General features: G+C 46.1%; 1 protein-coding gene across 1 annotated transcript in view; it reads left to right on the top strand.

The window, feature by feature from the left end:
• Nucleotides 1–15479, top strand: part of adarb2 (adenosine deaminase RNA specific B2 (inactive)) — a 675592-nt gene that overhangs the window by 538511 nt on the left and 121602 nt on the right. The window contains exon 5 of the mRNA XM_033044908.1: nt 14696–14864. Within this exon, the coding sequence (XP_032900799.1) occupies nt 14696–14864 (169 nt within the window). The remainder of the gene's footprint in view (nt 1–14695; nt 14865–15479) is intronic.

Here is a 15479-nt window from a genome sequence, read left to right as displayed (position 1 = left end):
GCTGTCTGTATGGAGTTCGTACGTTCTCCCGGTGACCTGCGTGGGTTTTCTCTGACATCTTCGGTTTCCTCCCACACTTCAAAGACGTACAGGTATGTAGGTAAATTGGCTTGGTAAATGTGAAAATTGTCCCTAATATATGTTGGACAGTTTTAATATGTGGAGATCACTGGTCGGCATGGACCCGGTGGGCCGAAGGGCCTGTTTCTGCGCTGTATCTCTAAATAAATAAATAAATAAATAAAGGGTGTTCAGGCACATGGGAGTAGTTAGATTGGCATCATGGTCATTGCACACATGGCCGTGGGTTAAAGGACCTGTCCCTGTGCTGTACTGTTCTAAGGGCATAGGTGATGAGTAAGGGCCTGTCCCACTCACGCAATTTTTTTCGGCGACTTGCCGGCACCCGTCATAGTCGCAGCAGGTTGCCGAAAATGTTCAACGTGTTGCGGGCTGACACCTGTACGGTCGTGAGTAGCGCCCAAAGAGTCGTACCTTTTTCTGGTCCCCACTGGATTTTCACCAAGTTGAGAATTTTCGGCAACCTGCTGCGACTATGACGGGTGCCAGCACGTCGCTGAAAAATATCGCGTAAGTGGGGCAGGCTCTTTAGATATTTTGGTTTCCAAATCTGACCATCCAGAAATTCTGAAATTGTTTCCTCCAGTTCTACGCACTGGTATGTTCCATTACGTATGTTACATTATTCTGTATAATCAGCAAATAAGACTGATTTAATAGTGAAAATTTAAGATGCTGCAAAGACACTTTATTGACAACTTGAGGCAAAAATGTTAACATCTTTTCCCCCAAGCCATTACATTTCCTTCTGAGCAAACGTGTCTTTTAATGGTTGATTTTGATATTTCAACAATCTTATTTCTATTTCATGCTAAAGTTAGTAGAGGCATTAAGCTTGACATCATTGATATATTTTCCTATTAAGGCCATGTATATGGTTCTTGAGGAATGAAACGGGTGCTTCAGCTTCCAATATGGGATGGCATCTGATTGTGTGTCTGCTGGAAGTGGACAGGAGGTGGAAGCAGACGTTGAGGATACCAGGTCAACCTTGCACAATAAATATGGATCAGAACTTTTGTTGAAAGCCCCCTTTGTGACTTTCCTAGACTATGAATGAAGATAGCACAGATCATTGGTGGGCGCTATCAAAATGAAATGTTTTTATTCATAAAGTCATACAGCACAGGAACAGGTCCTTCGGCCAGCTCGCCCCTGCTGACCACGTTTTATAGACAAGTTGTTGAAAAAACATTTACCTGAGTGTTGGTTGGAGAGAGGTTTATAATACTCTTCCAGACTCCCAAACAGGGGCATCAAAGGTTACAAGAAGAAGGGGGTTGAGAGCAAACAATATATCAACCATGATCGAATAACGGAGCAGACTCGATGGGCCAAATGCCCTAATTCTGATCCTATGTCTTATGAACTTATTAACAGTGACAGCACATAGTGTCATAGTTAGACAGCATGAAAACAGGCCCTTCGGCCCAACTTGCCCATGCCAACCAACATGCCCCATCGACACTAGTTCCACCTGCCTGGGTTTGGCCCCTACCCCTTTAAGCCTATCCTGTCCGTGTATCTGTCTAAATGTTTCTTAGACAGTGTGATAAGAACCGCTTCAACTACCTCCTCCAGCCACTCAATCCATATACCTACTACCCTTTTGTGTTACAAAGTTGCTATTAAACAGCAGGTTCCTATTAAATCTTTTGCCTTAAACCTATGTCCTTTTGTTCTTGATTCCCCTATTCTGGGTAAGATACTCAATTCTCAATTGCTTTCTCCCCTTCCCGATCACTTCCACTCCTACCCTAGCCTCTGTAATCCCCAGGTACACAAAAAAGCTGGAGAAACTCAGCGGGTGCAGCAGCATCTATGGAGCGAAGGAAATAGGCAACGTTTTGGGCAGAAACCCTTCTTCAGACTGATGGGGGTGGCGGGGAGAAGAAAGGAAAAAGGAGGAGGAGGAGCCCGAGGGCTGGGGAAGGGGAGGAGACAGCAAGGGCTAACAAAATTGGGAGAATTCAATGTTCATGCCCGCAGGATGCAGACTCCCCAAGCGGAATATGAGGTGCTGTTCCTCCAATTTCCGGTGTTGCTCGCTCTGGCCAAGGAGGGGACCCAGGACAGAGAGGCCGGATGGGGAATGGGAGGGGGAGTTGAAGTGCTGAGCCACTGGGAGGTCAGCTTGGTTATTGCGGACCGAGCGGAAGTGTTCGACGAAGCGATCGCCCAGCCTCCGCTTGGTCTCACTGATGTAGATCAGCTGACATCTAAAGCAGCGGATGCAATAGATGAGGTTGGAGAAGATGCAGGTGAACCTCTGTCGCACCTGGAACGGCTGCTTGGGTCCTTGAATGGAGTCGAGGGGGGAGGTAAAGGGACAAGTGTTGCATCTCTTGCGGTTGCAACGGAAAGTGCCTGGGGAGGGGTTGGTACGGGAGGGAAGGGAAGAATTGACAAGGGAGTTACGGAGGGAGCGGTCTTTGCGGAAGGCAGGCATAGGGGGAGATGGGAAGATGTGGCGTATGGTGGGGTCACGTTGGAGGTGGTGAAACTGACGGAGGATTGCTTGTTGTATGTGACGGCTGGTGGGGTGAAAGGTGAGGACTAGGGGGACTCTGCCCTTGTTGCGAGTGGGGGGATGGGGAGAGAAAGCAGTGTTGCGGGGTATGGAAGAGACCCTGGTGCGAGCCTCATCTATGGTGGAGGAGGGGAACCCCCGTTCCCTGAAGAATGAGGCCATTTCAGATGCCCTGGTGTGGAACGCCTCATCCTGGGAGCAGATGCGACGTAGGCGGAGGAATTGGGAGTAGGGGATGGAGTCCTTACAGGAAGCAGGGTGGGAAGAAGTGTAGTCCAGATAGCCATGGGAGTCAGTATCCACTATAAGCCTACTGTAAACCCACTATAAACCGACATCCATTATAAACCTACTGACTCCCTCCTTAACTCCCTTGTCAATTCTTCCCTTCCCTCCCGTACCACCCCCTCCCCGGGCACTTTCTGTTGCAACCGCAAGAGATGCAACTCTTGTCCCTTTACCTCCCCCCTCGACTCCATTCAAGGACCCAAGCAGTCGTTCCAGGTGCGACAGAGGTTCACCTGCATCTCCTCCAATCTCATCTATTGCATCTGCTGCTCTAGATGTCAGTTGATCTACATCGGTGAGACCAAGCGGAGGCTGGGCGATCGCTTCGCCGAACACCTCTGCTTGGTCCGCAATAACCAAGCTGACCTCCCGGTGGCTCAGCACTTCAACCCCCTCCCATTCCCCATCCGACCTCTCTGTCCTGGGTCTCCTCCATGGCCAGAGCGAGCAACACCGGAAATTGGAGGAACAGCACCTCATATTCCGCTTGGGGAGTCTGCATCCTGCGGGCATGAACATTGAATTCTCCCAATTTTGTTAGTCCTTGCTGTCTCCTCCCCTTCCCCAGCCCTCGGGCTGTCTCCTCCCATCCATCAGCCCTCGGGCTCCTCCTCCTCCTTTTTCCTTTCTTCTCCCCGCCACCCCCCATCAGTCTGAAGAAGGGTTTCGGCCCGAAACGTTGCCTATTTCCTTCGCTCCATAGATGCTGCTGCTCCCACTGAGTTTCTCCAGCTTTTTTGTGTACCTTCGATTTTCCAGCATCTGCAGTTCCTTCTTAAACACTCTGTAATCCCCAGCTCTAAGGACCTACCACGGGATCACCACTGAAGGCATAGCAGACCAAAGCTGAATGAAATGTGTGATTGCGCTGAAACAGGCCACTTGGCACAACTGGTGCAAACTGTTCATATTCTGCACGAGTCTCAGCCCAATCTTTCAACTGATCTTTATGTTCCCCTTTAACTCTTCTATTCATTTAAACCCTAACTGATCAATTACAAAATCATTCCCTGTGGTAGCAAGTTCCACATTCTAAACACCCTTCCAAATGTAGAAATTTCTCTCTGTTTCATAACAATTTATTGATAACAATCTTGTGTTTGTATCCCCCAGTTTGGAGACTGTCTCGAGTGTAAACATTCTCTCCTGTCCAACTCATTTGTAATTTTAAAGACCTTTATCACATCTCTTTTTGGAAAGGTAAAAGCACTTATCTGCACACTCTCTTCGGAAAGCAGTAATCTCTGATCATTGTAATTATGTGCAATCACTCCAACTCATACGTTCTGCCAAACTACCTGGGAAGGCAACATATATTGCCACGGCATGTATAGTAGGCTGTGGACTAATTGCTAGTAAATAGGAAGAGTATAGATGAATACTGTGACCCTACGACTCAATTGTTTTGCACTGCCACCAACAACTTTGTCATAGAACGAATCAGCACAGAAATAGTCCCTTCGGCCCAACTCGTCCATGCTGACCAAGATGCCTACCTGAACTTGTCCCATATCTCTCTAAACCATTCCTATCCTTGTACATGTCCAAATGTCTATTAAACGTTGCAATTGTACCCACATCTACTGCTTCCTCTGCTTCCTCTGGCAGCACATTTCACATTTCCAGTACAAAAAAAGTTGCCCCTTAGGTCCCCTTTATCTCTATCCTCTTACATTAAATCCATTACACCTCCCTACCCCGGGAAAAATATTGTAACCATTTACCTTACCTATGCCGTTCATGATTTTAAAAACACCCCTCCGCTTCCTATGCTCCAGGGAATAAAGCCCAAGCCTTCCAGTCCCAATAATATCCCTGTAAATCTTTTCTGCACCCTTTCCAGTTTAGTGGCATGATTCCTATAGCTAGACAACCGGAACTGCACATAACACTCCAAATGCGGCTTTTCTAATGTCCTACACAGTTACCACATGGCATCCCACCTCTTATACTCACTGCTCTCACTGATGAAGGCAAGATGCCAAAAGATTTCCCCTCCACCCTGTCTCCCTGTGTTAGTATTTCCAAGGACCTATGAACTTCCACCCCTACATTTCTCTATTGTATAACACTCACTGGGACACTGTATAAGTCATAGTTACAGAGTCATACAGCATCGAAAGAGGCCTTTCAGCCCAACTTGCCTATGCTGACCAAGATGCCCCATCTATATTGGTCCCACCTGCCTGCGTCTTTCCTATCAATGTGCCTGTCCAATCCGCCGTGCCCTGAATTAACAACCAAAATGGCACACTTCAAATTATTCCAACTTAAATTCCATCTGCCATCGCCTTGGCCCATTTTCCCAGTTCATCTAGATCCTTTCATAATTTTAGGTAACATTTCTTACATCCACTCCACGACTAATTCTGGTGTTATCTGCAAACTTATTAATCATGCCATCTATATTCTCATCCAAATCATTAATATAGATGGTAATCACCAGTGCATCCAGCCAATTTTGTGTCCAATTGTCCAGCTGTTTCATGAAATCTTGTAATCTAACCTTCTAGACCAGCGTACCTTGCGGAACATTGTCAAAGCCCATGTAGCTAATGTAGTTAAGGTGTATAAAATCACGAGAGGAATAGATCGGGTAGAATCACAGAGTCTCTTGCCCAGAGTAGGAGAATTGTGAATCAGAGGACGTAGGTTTAAGGTTGAGGGGGAAAGATTTAATAGGAATCTGAGCAGTAACTTTTTTGCACAAAGGGTAGTGGGTGTGTAGAACAGACACAGCCAGAGGAGGTAGTTGAGGTATTTGAAATGTTTAAGAAACATTTAGACCGTTGCATGAATAGGATAGGTTTAGAGGTAGAAGTATGGGCCAAACACTGGCAGGTGGGAATAGTGTAAATGGAACATGTTGGTCGGTCAGTGCAGGTCAGGTCAACGAGCCTGTTTCGACACTGTATCACTCTATGACTATGTCAACTGCTGTCCCCTTTCTAATCCTCTTGGTCATCTCTTCAAAAAACACATTCAAATTTGTGAGACAATTTCCCGCACACAAAGCTGTACTGACTATTCATAGCTTGTCCTTGCCTTGCCAGAGGCTGATAGATCCCATCTCTTCAGTAGAATCCCGTTCAGTAACTTTCCCACATCTGATGTTAGGCTCAAACTGCCCTGTTGTTCCCTGGTTTGTGCTTAGGGCCCACTTTATATAAAAGCAAAATATTCTAACACCTCACCCATAGTTAACGATGATATAAAAACCTATGCCTGGGCCCCACCAATGTCTTCCCTAGCTTCCCACAGTGTCCTAGGATATACTTGGTCAGGCTCCAGGGATTCATCCACCTTGGCCAAGCAATGAGAAGTTCATTTGGAGAACAAAAGACCATGCTAATTCCATGAAACCCATGAAGTCCATGGGGTTGAAGTGTCAATGACAATGTAGATGCAGAACTAGCTTAAAGACAGAACGTAGAGAGTAGGTACTTGATGGTCAACATAGACATGTTGGGTCAAATGGTCTATTCTTGTGCTGGACGACTTTATGACTCCACAATCTATTATATCTGCAGATCATCCCCATTCTGTGATGTGAACCAGTACTTAGACATCACACACGCACACTGGCACAGGTATTGTTATCCCAATGAGAATAGCTTTCTTGCACAAATGATAAAAATGGCTCATAGTGTCATACAGCATGGAAACAGACTCTTCAGCCCAACCTGCCCACACTGACCAACATGTCCCATATGCACTAGTTCCATCTGCCTGTGTTTGGCCCATATCCTTCTAAACTTCTTCTCCATGTGCCTGTCTAAACATTTCTTAAACAATAGACAATAGGCAATAGGTGCAAGAGTAGGCCATTTGGCCCTTTGAGCCAGCTCCGACATTCAATGTGATCATGGCTGATCATCCCCAATCAGTACCCCGTTCCTGCCTTCTCCCCATATTCCCTGACTCTGCTATCTTTAAAAGCCCTATCTAGCTCTCTCTTGAAAGTTTCCAGAGAACCAGCCTCCATGTACCTGTCTCAACTACCTCCTCCGCAGCTCGTTCCAGACACCCACCACACTATGTGTGAAATAGTTACCCCTCAGGTTCTTACTAAATCTTTCCCCCTTCAGCTTAAACCTACAGTATGTCCTCTGGTTCTCGATCCCCCTAATCTGGACAACAGACTCTGTGTGTCTACCCGATCTATTCCTCTCGTGATTTTCTACACCTCTATAAGATCACCCATCATCCTCCTGCACTCCAAGAAATAGAATCCTAGCATGTTCAGCCTCTCCCTATAACACAGCTCCATGTGTCCTGGCAACATCCTCGTAAATCTTCTCTGCACCCTTTCCAGTTTGACAACATCTTTCCGATAACATGGTGCCCAAAAACTGAATACAATACTCTAAATGCAGCCTCACCAACAGTTTATACAACTGCAAAATGACCACCCAACTTCTATATTCAATACTGACTGATGAAGGCCAATGCGTGCCAAAAGTACGTTTTACCACCCTATCTACCTGTGATCCCACTTTCAACACACTACTTACCTGTACCCTTAGATCCCTCTGCATCAGTCTAAATGTTTCTGTAGTACATGGGAGCTGCGATGGCACACTCCTATTTTGCGTCATTCATTCTGGAGTATGTGACAAAGAAAATTAGGAAAAGCTTGAAAAATATACTTCACATAGAAAATTTGAAGTGAATCTGGAACAGTTGCAACCTGCAAAGTTTTGCTTCTTATCTACAGTTACGAACCCTGCCGGTAAGGCCAGGCCAGTGTCTGGGTCAAGGTACAAAAAAAAGCCACATTATAGGAATAAAGGTTTGTGTCATGAAAAACCCCAGTTACTGCAGCTGCACATAAACCACAGAATCTTAGACTACATGCACAATATAAATTTTAAATGGCTGCCCGCCATTCTAATTATTATGAATTATAAATGATTCCACCCGCCTTCAATAGAGATGAATTGTCCTTTCACTTTCCATTTCGGAATTTCAATCCTTGACCTCTGCCTCGCAGGACAACCAAAGTTAGAACTCAAGAAATAACCTTACCCAGCATTTATATAATCGCTGCAACACAGATGTGGCGGACCATTTAATTTAGTCCCCTTTCTGCATTTTTTTTGATAAGTTTTGACAGGTTTAATTACACAAGTTATTTTTAACATCTCATTTAAAAAGGCAGGCTTTCAAATGCCCATCGTCCTCTCCTGCGCTGCAATTTAGTTCCGTCTGAATCTGTCGCCATCCACCGCGGACCCTTTGTTGGAAGTGACAATCACCGTCTTTTGGAATGTGAATAGGCAGATACTCGGCAAGGCAGGCAGGACAAAGGAGCTGTCTTTTTTTTTATTCCTTACGAACGTACAGCTCGCCACGGCAATCTCATTGTTTTTTTCTCTAAAAAGAAACGGGGAGAGAATTATTTTGACAATTCGCAAAAAATTCAAGTGCGGTTCCCCAAAGCATTAATGCCAGGCTGACTGTCACAGGTAGAGCAGTCTGATATGACTAACATTAAACTTTCCAATTGCCAAGCATGCAGTTATAACTTAATTATGCATCTTAACTCCAGTCACTTAATTTAAGGCAGGCCAAATTAATGGTGTTCCACTGCTGTGAATATGCACACCGAATTCATTCATCATAATTCACAGATCCCTACTTTCTGATTGTGTGAAAAACCCTTAAGGTGATAAGTTCATAAGTGATAGGAGTACAATTTGGCCATTCGGCCCATTAAGTCTACTCCGCCATTCAATCATGACTGATTTATCTCTCCCTCCTAACCTCATTCTCCTGCCCTTTCCCCATAACCTCTGACACCTGTACTAATCAATAATCTATCTATCTCTGCATTAAAAATATCCACTGACTTGGCCTCCACAGCCTTCTGCGGCAAAGATTTCCACAGATTCACCACCCTCTGACATTTGTCAGAAATTCTCCTCACCTCCTTCCTAAAACAACGTCCTTTAATTGTGAGGCTAGTCCCAGACTCTCCCACTAGTGGAAATTTTAGCTTTACGTCTGTGGATCTGTCTAAGTGTAAATAGTCCTCGGAGCTAGTGGTGGCCATTGTGCTTGTATTGGCTATATTGGGATTATCTTGGCTCATGCCTGATGTTTGAGGCAGGCACCACTTTACATTCTGTTGGACAGTGGACGGCTGACAAATGCTGACTCAGCATTAATATAGCTACTAGCAGGCTAAAATTTAAACTTAAAAAAAAAACAGTGCTGGAGTAACTCAGTGGGGCAGGCAGCATCTCTGGAGTACATGGAGAGGTGACATTTTGAGTCGGGACCCATCCTCAGACTTAGCCTTCTCCTTTTGTTAAAATTACAGCAATCTTTTTACCATAATTGCACTGCACTGGTACCAGTGTGCATTAAGTCAAGTCAAGTCAAGTCACATTTATTTATATAGCACATTTAAAAAACAACTCTCGTTGGCCAAAGTGCTTTACATTTGTTATAAGAATAGCACAACAAAACAAACTACATACATATATACATGTAGCCCTCACTCAGAGGACGTCAGGAAAGGCTTGGGAGTATAGATAAGTCTTTAGTCTTGACTTAAAGGAGTCGATGGAGGGGGCAGTTCTGATGGGGAAGGGGATGCTGTTCCACAGTCTGGGAGCTGCAACCGCAAAGGCACGGTCGCCCCTGAGCTTATGCCTAGACCGCGGGATATTCAGCAACCCCAAGTCGGCCGATCTGAGGGGCCTGGAGGTGGAGTGGTGGGTGAGAAGACTTTTTATGTAGGTGGGGGCAAGCCCATTGAGGGCTTTGTAGACATGGAGGAGAATCTTGAAGTTTATACGGAACCGCACAGGGAGCCAGTGGAGAGAGGCCAGGATCGGGGTGATGTGGTCCCTTTTTCAGGTGCCCGTCAGGAGTCTCGCTGCGGCGTTTTGGACCAGTTGCAGGCGGGACAGGGAAGATTGGCTGATGCCAGTGTAAAGGGAGTTGCAGTAATCTCGGCGGGAGGAGATGAATGTGTGGATGATCTTTTCCAGGTCATCAAACTGGAGGAATTTGTTTTATTTTAGCTATCGTCCGAAGCTGAAAGAAGCTAGCTTTTACCACAGCATTGACTTCTTTGTCAAATTTCAGTGCTGAGTCAAATATCACGCCAAGGTTTTTGAAGTGAGGTTTGAGAAGTGGGGTAAGGCTTCCAAGGCTGCCTGCTATCATTTTGATTGAGTCCGAGGGGCCGAGAAGGATGACCTCAGACTTACTCTCGTTTAGTTGGAGGAAGTTCTGGGCCATCCAACACTTTATATCCTCGAGGCAGTGGGTAAGGTTAAACAGATTTGATTGGTTTTTGGGCTTCAGGGGGAGATAGAGTTGGGTATCGTCTGCGTAGCAACGGAAGGAAATGCCGTGCCTTTCAATGACTCGGCCTAAGGGGAGCATATACAGGGAGAAGAGAATGGGGCCAAGGATGGAACCTTGTGGAACCCCACAGCAGAGATTAGCTGGGGAGGAGAATGAGTTTCCTATGTTAGTCGAGAAGCTCCTACCTTTGAGGTAGTAGATGAACCATCTCAGGGCAGTGCCATCAATACCAACCCCGTACTGGAGACGGTCAATTAGGATGGTGTGGTCGACAGTGTCAAATGCTGCGCTGAGGTCAAGAAGGAGCAGGATTGCACAGTCGCCGGAGTCAACGGTGAGCAGTTGGTCATTGTGTACCTTCAACAAGGCAGACTCTGTGCTGTGGTGAGCCCTGATTGGAAAGTTTCCAGGATAGTGTTTTGGTGCATAGAGCATTTGGAGCATAGAGCAAACCACAGATCACTATCTAAATGTGTACGAAAGGAACTGCAAATGCAGGTTTAATACCGAAGATAGACACAAAATGCTGGAGTAACTCAACGGGACAGGCAGCATCTCTGGAGAGAAGGAATAGGTGACGTTTCGGGTCGTGAAGGGTCTCGACCTGAAATGTCAACCATTCCTTCTCTCCAGAGATGCTGTCTGTGCCGCTGAGTTACTCCAGCTTATTGTGTCTATCTTCAGGTTACTTATCTAATCCACGATACCCATGATATTCTGTGAGATTAAAATTGGCAGGGACGATGTGAATGTAAAATTAGCTCAGGGGCAGAAGGCAGATTGATGTCCCTAGGAACTCCAGATGCTGGTTTACAAGAAAAGACACAAAGGGACAGAGTACCTCAGCAGGTAAAGCAACAACTCTGGAGAACATGGATGGGCAATGTTTGGGTCAGGACCATTCTCCGGACTGATTGTGGTAGGTGTGGGGGGGAGGCAGAAAGCTGGAAGAGTGGTGGGGCAGGGCAAAGTCTGGCAAATTACAGGTGTACAGAGCTGAGGACTTTTTGACTGGTAGATGATTGGACAAAAGCCAGAGATTAAAAGACAAAAGGTGATGAGATAAGGAGACGAGGGGAGATGCAGTGCGAAATGTGAAGCTAGAGGAAGAAATATAGGTGGAAGAGGACAGGAGGTAAGGGAAAGGGAGAAATGGGTGTGCATCCATCTGGGGCAAGGGCAAGAAAAGGGGAAGAGAGACAGAGTGTGATGATAGTTTGTCAGAGTGAAGATCTGGTTTTCCCAATGATATCCAGGATTTGTGTTTTTGGACAGATACAGCACTTCTGAAATATAAGTTTCATTCATTTTCTTTTGGAAGGTGAACATAATTTAGTGCCCATTTCTACTTTACCTTGCAGATGGGATGGTAAGCTGCCATCTTGAACCATAGTAGTTCTTGTAGTGTGCAGGCATTCCCTTAATGTTGTTGGGAAGGGAGTTCCAGGATTTGGGGCCAGTGATGTTAAAGAAACATCCGTATTGGGTGAGAGGACCCAGCAATAGGTGGTGTTACCATGGGCAAGTTGTCCTTCTCAATAGGGCCTATTCTTTGACTATATTCTTCAGAGATAAAGCCCTTCAGCCCACCAAGTCCATGCCGACCAACAATCATCCCGTACACTAGAACTATCCTACACCCCAGGGACAATTTACAATTTTACCGAAGCCAATTAACCTGTACATCTTTTGAATGTGAGAGGAACCCAGAGCACCCAGGCGAATCCCATGTGGTCTTGGGGAGAACATATAAACTCCGTACAGAGAGGACCCAGAGACTGGATCGAACCCGGGTCTCTGGTGCTGTAAGGCAGCAACTCTACCGCTGTACCACTTGGCCTCCCCGTACGTTACGGAGTACTTATAGTGGAACTACTTATAAAGTTCCCAGAATACTCAAATCGCAGTAACTTGGAAAATAATGTCAAGGATTGCTACGGACTTCTGAAACACCCAAACAGACTAATGGTGGAGAATTAATCAGCAAATCACAGTGTGTGGGACATAGATGTTACTACCACAACCCACTTTCAAAAACAAATTCATAAATGGGGGCGGCACAGTGGTAGAGTTGCTGCCTTCTGGTGCCAGGGACCCAGAGTCGATCCTGACTACGGGTGCTGCCTACGAAGTTGGTACATTCTCCCCATGGCCGCATGGGTTTTCTACGGCTACCCCGGTTTCCTCCCACACTCCAAAGGCGTACAGGTTTGTTGGCTTCAATAAAATTGTAAATTGTCTCTAGTGTGTAGGATAGTGGCAGTGTATGAAGTGGTTGCTTGTCAGCGCGGACTTGGTGGGTCAAAGCGTCTGTTTCCGCGTAGTTTCTCTATCAACCTTCTGCTGCTGTTCTTGTGGTGAAGGGGCTTCCACAACGTTGAATTTCTGGAGCAAAAAATGAAGTGCTAAAGAAATGTCCCCACCTGAAACATCATCCAAAGTCTAGGGCCAGACAACTTGTCCTCAGGGCAGCACAGTGACGCAGCTGGCAGAGCTGCTGCCTCATGCCTCACAGTGCCAGGAACTCAGGTTCGATCCTGACCTCGGGTGCTGTCTGTGTGGAGTTTGCACGTTCTCCCTGTGACCTCCGGGTGCTCTGTTTTCTATCCACAATCCAAAGACATGCAGGCTTGCAGGTTAATTATCGCTGTGTGTATTGTCCCTTGTGTGTATGAAGTGGATGAGAAACTGGGATAACTTAGATCTAGCGTGAGCGATGGTCAGCGCGGACTCAGTGGGCCGGGGGGCCTGCTTCCAGGCTGGATCTATCAATTAATTGATTCCCTCCACAGAAGCTGCCAATTCCGCTGAATTCCTCCAGCACTTTGCTATTTGCTTTGCTTCCGGCATCTGCAGTTGAATTGAATTCCAGCATTTAAGAACTAATGACAAAGAAGGAACAGAGGTTCCAAGTCAGGGTGCTTTACAACCTGAATGAGACTCTGGAGGTGGTCCCAGATGACGTACTTGATGACCTACCAGATGACCTCTGCTTGACCTTCCTGCTGGTAGTTGTGGATTTAGGGGGTGGCCACACCAACTTGCTACAGTGCATCTTGTCCACTGAACTAGGTTGCAGCACTGCAGAATTCAGAGTTTCACACGTCTATGAATTCGGCAGCACCGCGTCCCGGTTCAGTGAAGCCCAGTTGCCGTTATTCTTCCCTCCACCGACTGGAATAAAATCCACTTCCACCTCCTCTAACCAGCACTGTTAGATGCTGCCTCAAATCGCCGGGGACCAGGGTTCGACCGTGACCTTGGGTACTGTCTGTGCAGAGTTTGCACGTTCTCCCTCTAACTATGTGGATTTCCTCAGGATGCTCCGTTTTCCTCTCATGTCCCAAGGACGTGCAGGTTTGTAGGTAATTGGCCTCTGTAAAGCGCCCCACATGTGAAGGGAGTGGATGAGAAAGTGGGATGACGTAGAACTAGTGTGAACGGGTGATCGATGGTCAGCGTGGACTCGGTGGGCCGAAGGTCCACTTTCCGTGCTATGCTGCTTCACTAAACCGAGTTCAAGCCGACCAGTGATCCCCATACACTAACAAGCACTATCCAACATATGAGGGACAATTTACAATTTTACCAAGCCAATTAACTGACAAACCTGTACTTCTTTGGAGTCTGGGAGGATACAGGAACACCTGGCGAAAACCCACACAGTCACAGGGAGAAGGTACAAACTCCATACAGACAGCACCCTTAGTCAGGATCGAACCCAGGTCCCTGGCGTCGTAAGGCAGCAACTCTACCGCTGCGCCACTGTGCCGCCCTGTGAACTCGAATGAATCACTGGTTAGATGGCGTCAAAACTGAAAACTCAATGTGCACTCATCACCTCCGCTGCTTGGTGTGTGCATAAAACCTTGCTCAGCTTGAGCCGGACTCTCGGAGTGAGAGAGTAAGTGGAAGCTCGGTGTCCTGGTTGCTGCAAGTGGTGCAACAAGAGGTGTGGATGCCATCTACAGGGCTGAATCCTCAACTGAAATTCAGCTTCCTTTTATCAGCAGAGTGTAACGTACACTCAACACTATTCCACACACGGGACAATTTACATTTATACCAAGCCAATTACAAACCTGTACGTCTTTGGAGTGTGGGAAGAAATCTCTGAGACCTTGGAGAAAACCCACACAAGTCACGGGGAGAACACACAAACTCTGTGCAGACAGCACCCGTAGTCGGGATCGAACCCGGGTCTCTGACGCTGTAAGGCAGCAACTCTACTGCTGCACCACCGTGTTTTCCAGTGTTGAGAATCCTGAATTCTGAGAATTCTGGTGTTGATGTTCCGTATTCATCCCATCTATTCCCAATTTTGTTGCTACTTGTTGCACCAGTGTGCTGCTCTGAAAACTAAAAGAGATAAGGTAATTAACTGTAAACTTTTGCTGAGTGGCTCGCTTGAGCTTACGGCCAACCTCAACACGCTTTTAAAAAACAATTTTCTTCTGCTGTTTCCCCTTACAGGTCTAAACATGAAGGATGCCCAGGTTGTTGCCCTATCAACAGGGACAAAATGTATAAACGGAGAATACATTAGTAACCAGGGTCTAGCCCTAAATGATTGCCATGCTGAAATTATTGTACGGAGATCTTTAGTTCGTTTCCTTTACTCTCAGCTGGACCTACATTTAAGGTAAACAAAGAAAAAAATCATTCTCCTCATTCTTCATCTTAACCCTTCACCCTACCATTAACTTCAAAATTATGCCGCAGCCTCTTCAAGGCTCCACAATTATAATCTTCTCTCTGCATTCACAAACAAGGCCATCTATTGTTTGGATGAACCACGTTCAAAGTATATTGATCCCATCTAATCCCAATTTTGGATAGGTTTTAAATGTAAACTTAAAGTAATGTTGAGGAATGAGTTAAAGTAATATGATGCACTTCAAATACAAAGTATGATTTTGCTTTCTGTGCTAATTTAGGCAGTAAATTGACAACATACATCGAGCACCCTTATATTCAATTGGCATAGATGATGAAACAAACTAGTAAATAAGTATTTTGAAGATTTATTTGCTATTTCACTCCATATGGCCTGTGGTTGCGATCTGGGTATTTCCCCCAAACCCAGAAACGACCCTGCAGTAGGAGCGGCACGGTGGCGGTAGGGTTGCTGCTTTCCAGCGCTTGCAGCGCCGACGAATCAGGTTCGATCCCGCTACGGGTGCTGTCTGTAGGTAGTTTGTACGTTCTCCCCGTGACCTGTGTGGGTTTTCTCCAAGATCTTTGGTTTCCTCCCACC

The sequence above is a fragment of the Amblyraja radiata genome, chromosome 2 (assembly GCF_010909765.2).
Source record: "Amblyraja radiata isolate CabotCenter1 chromosome 2, sAmbRad1.1.pri, whole genome shotgun sequence".
NCBI lineage: Eukaryota > Metazoa > Chordata > Chondrichthyes > Rajiformes > Rajidae > Amblyraja > Amblyraja radiata.
This window is presented reverse-complemented; position numbering and strand designations above follow the sequence as displayed.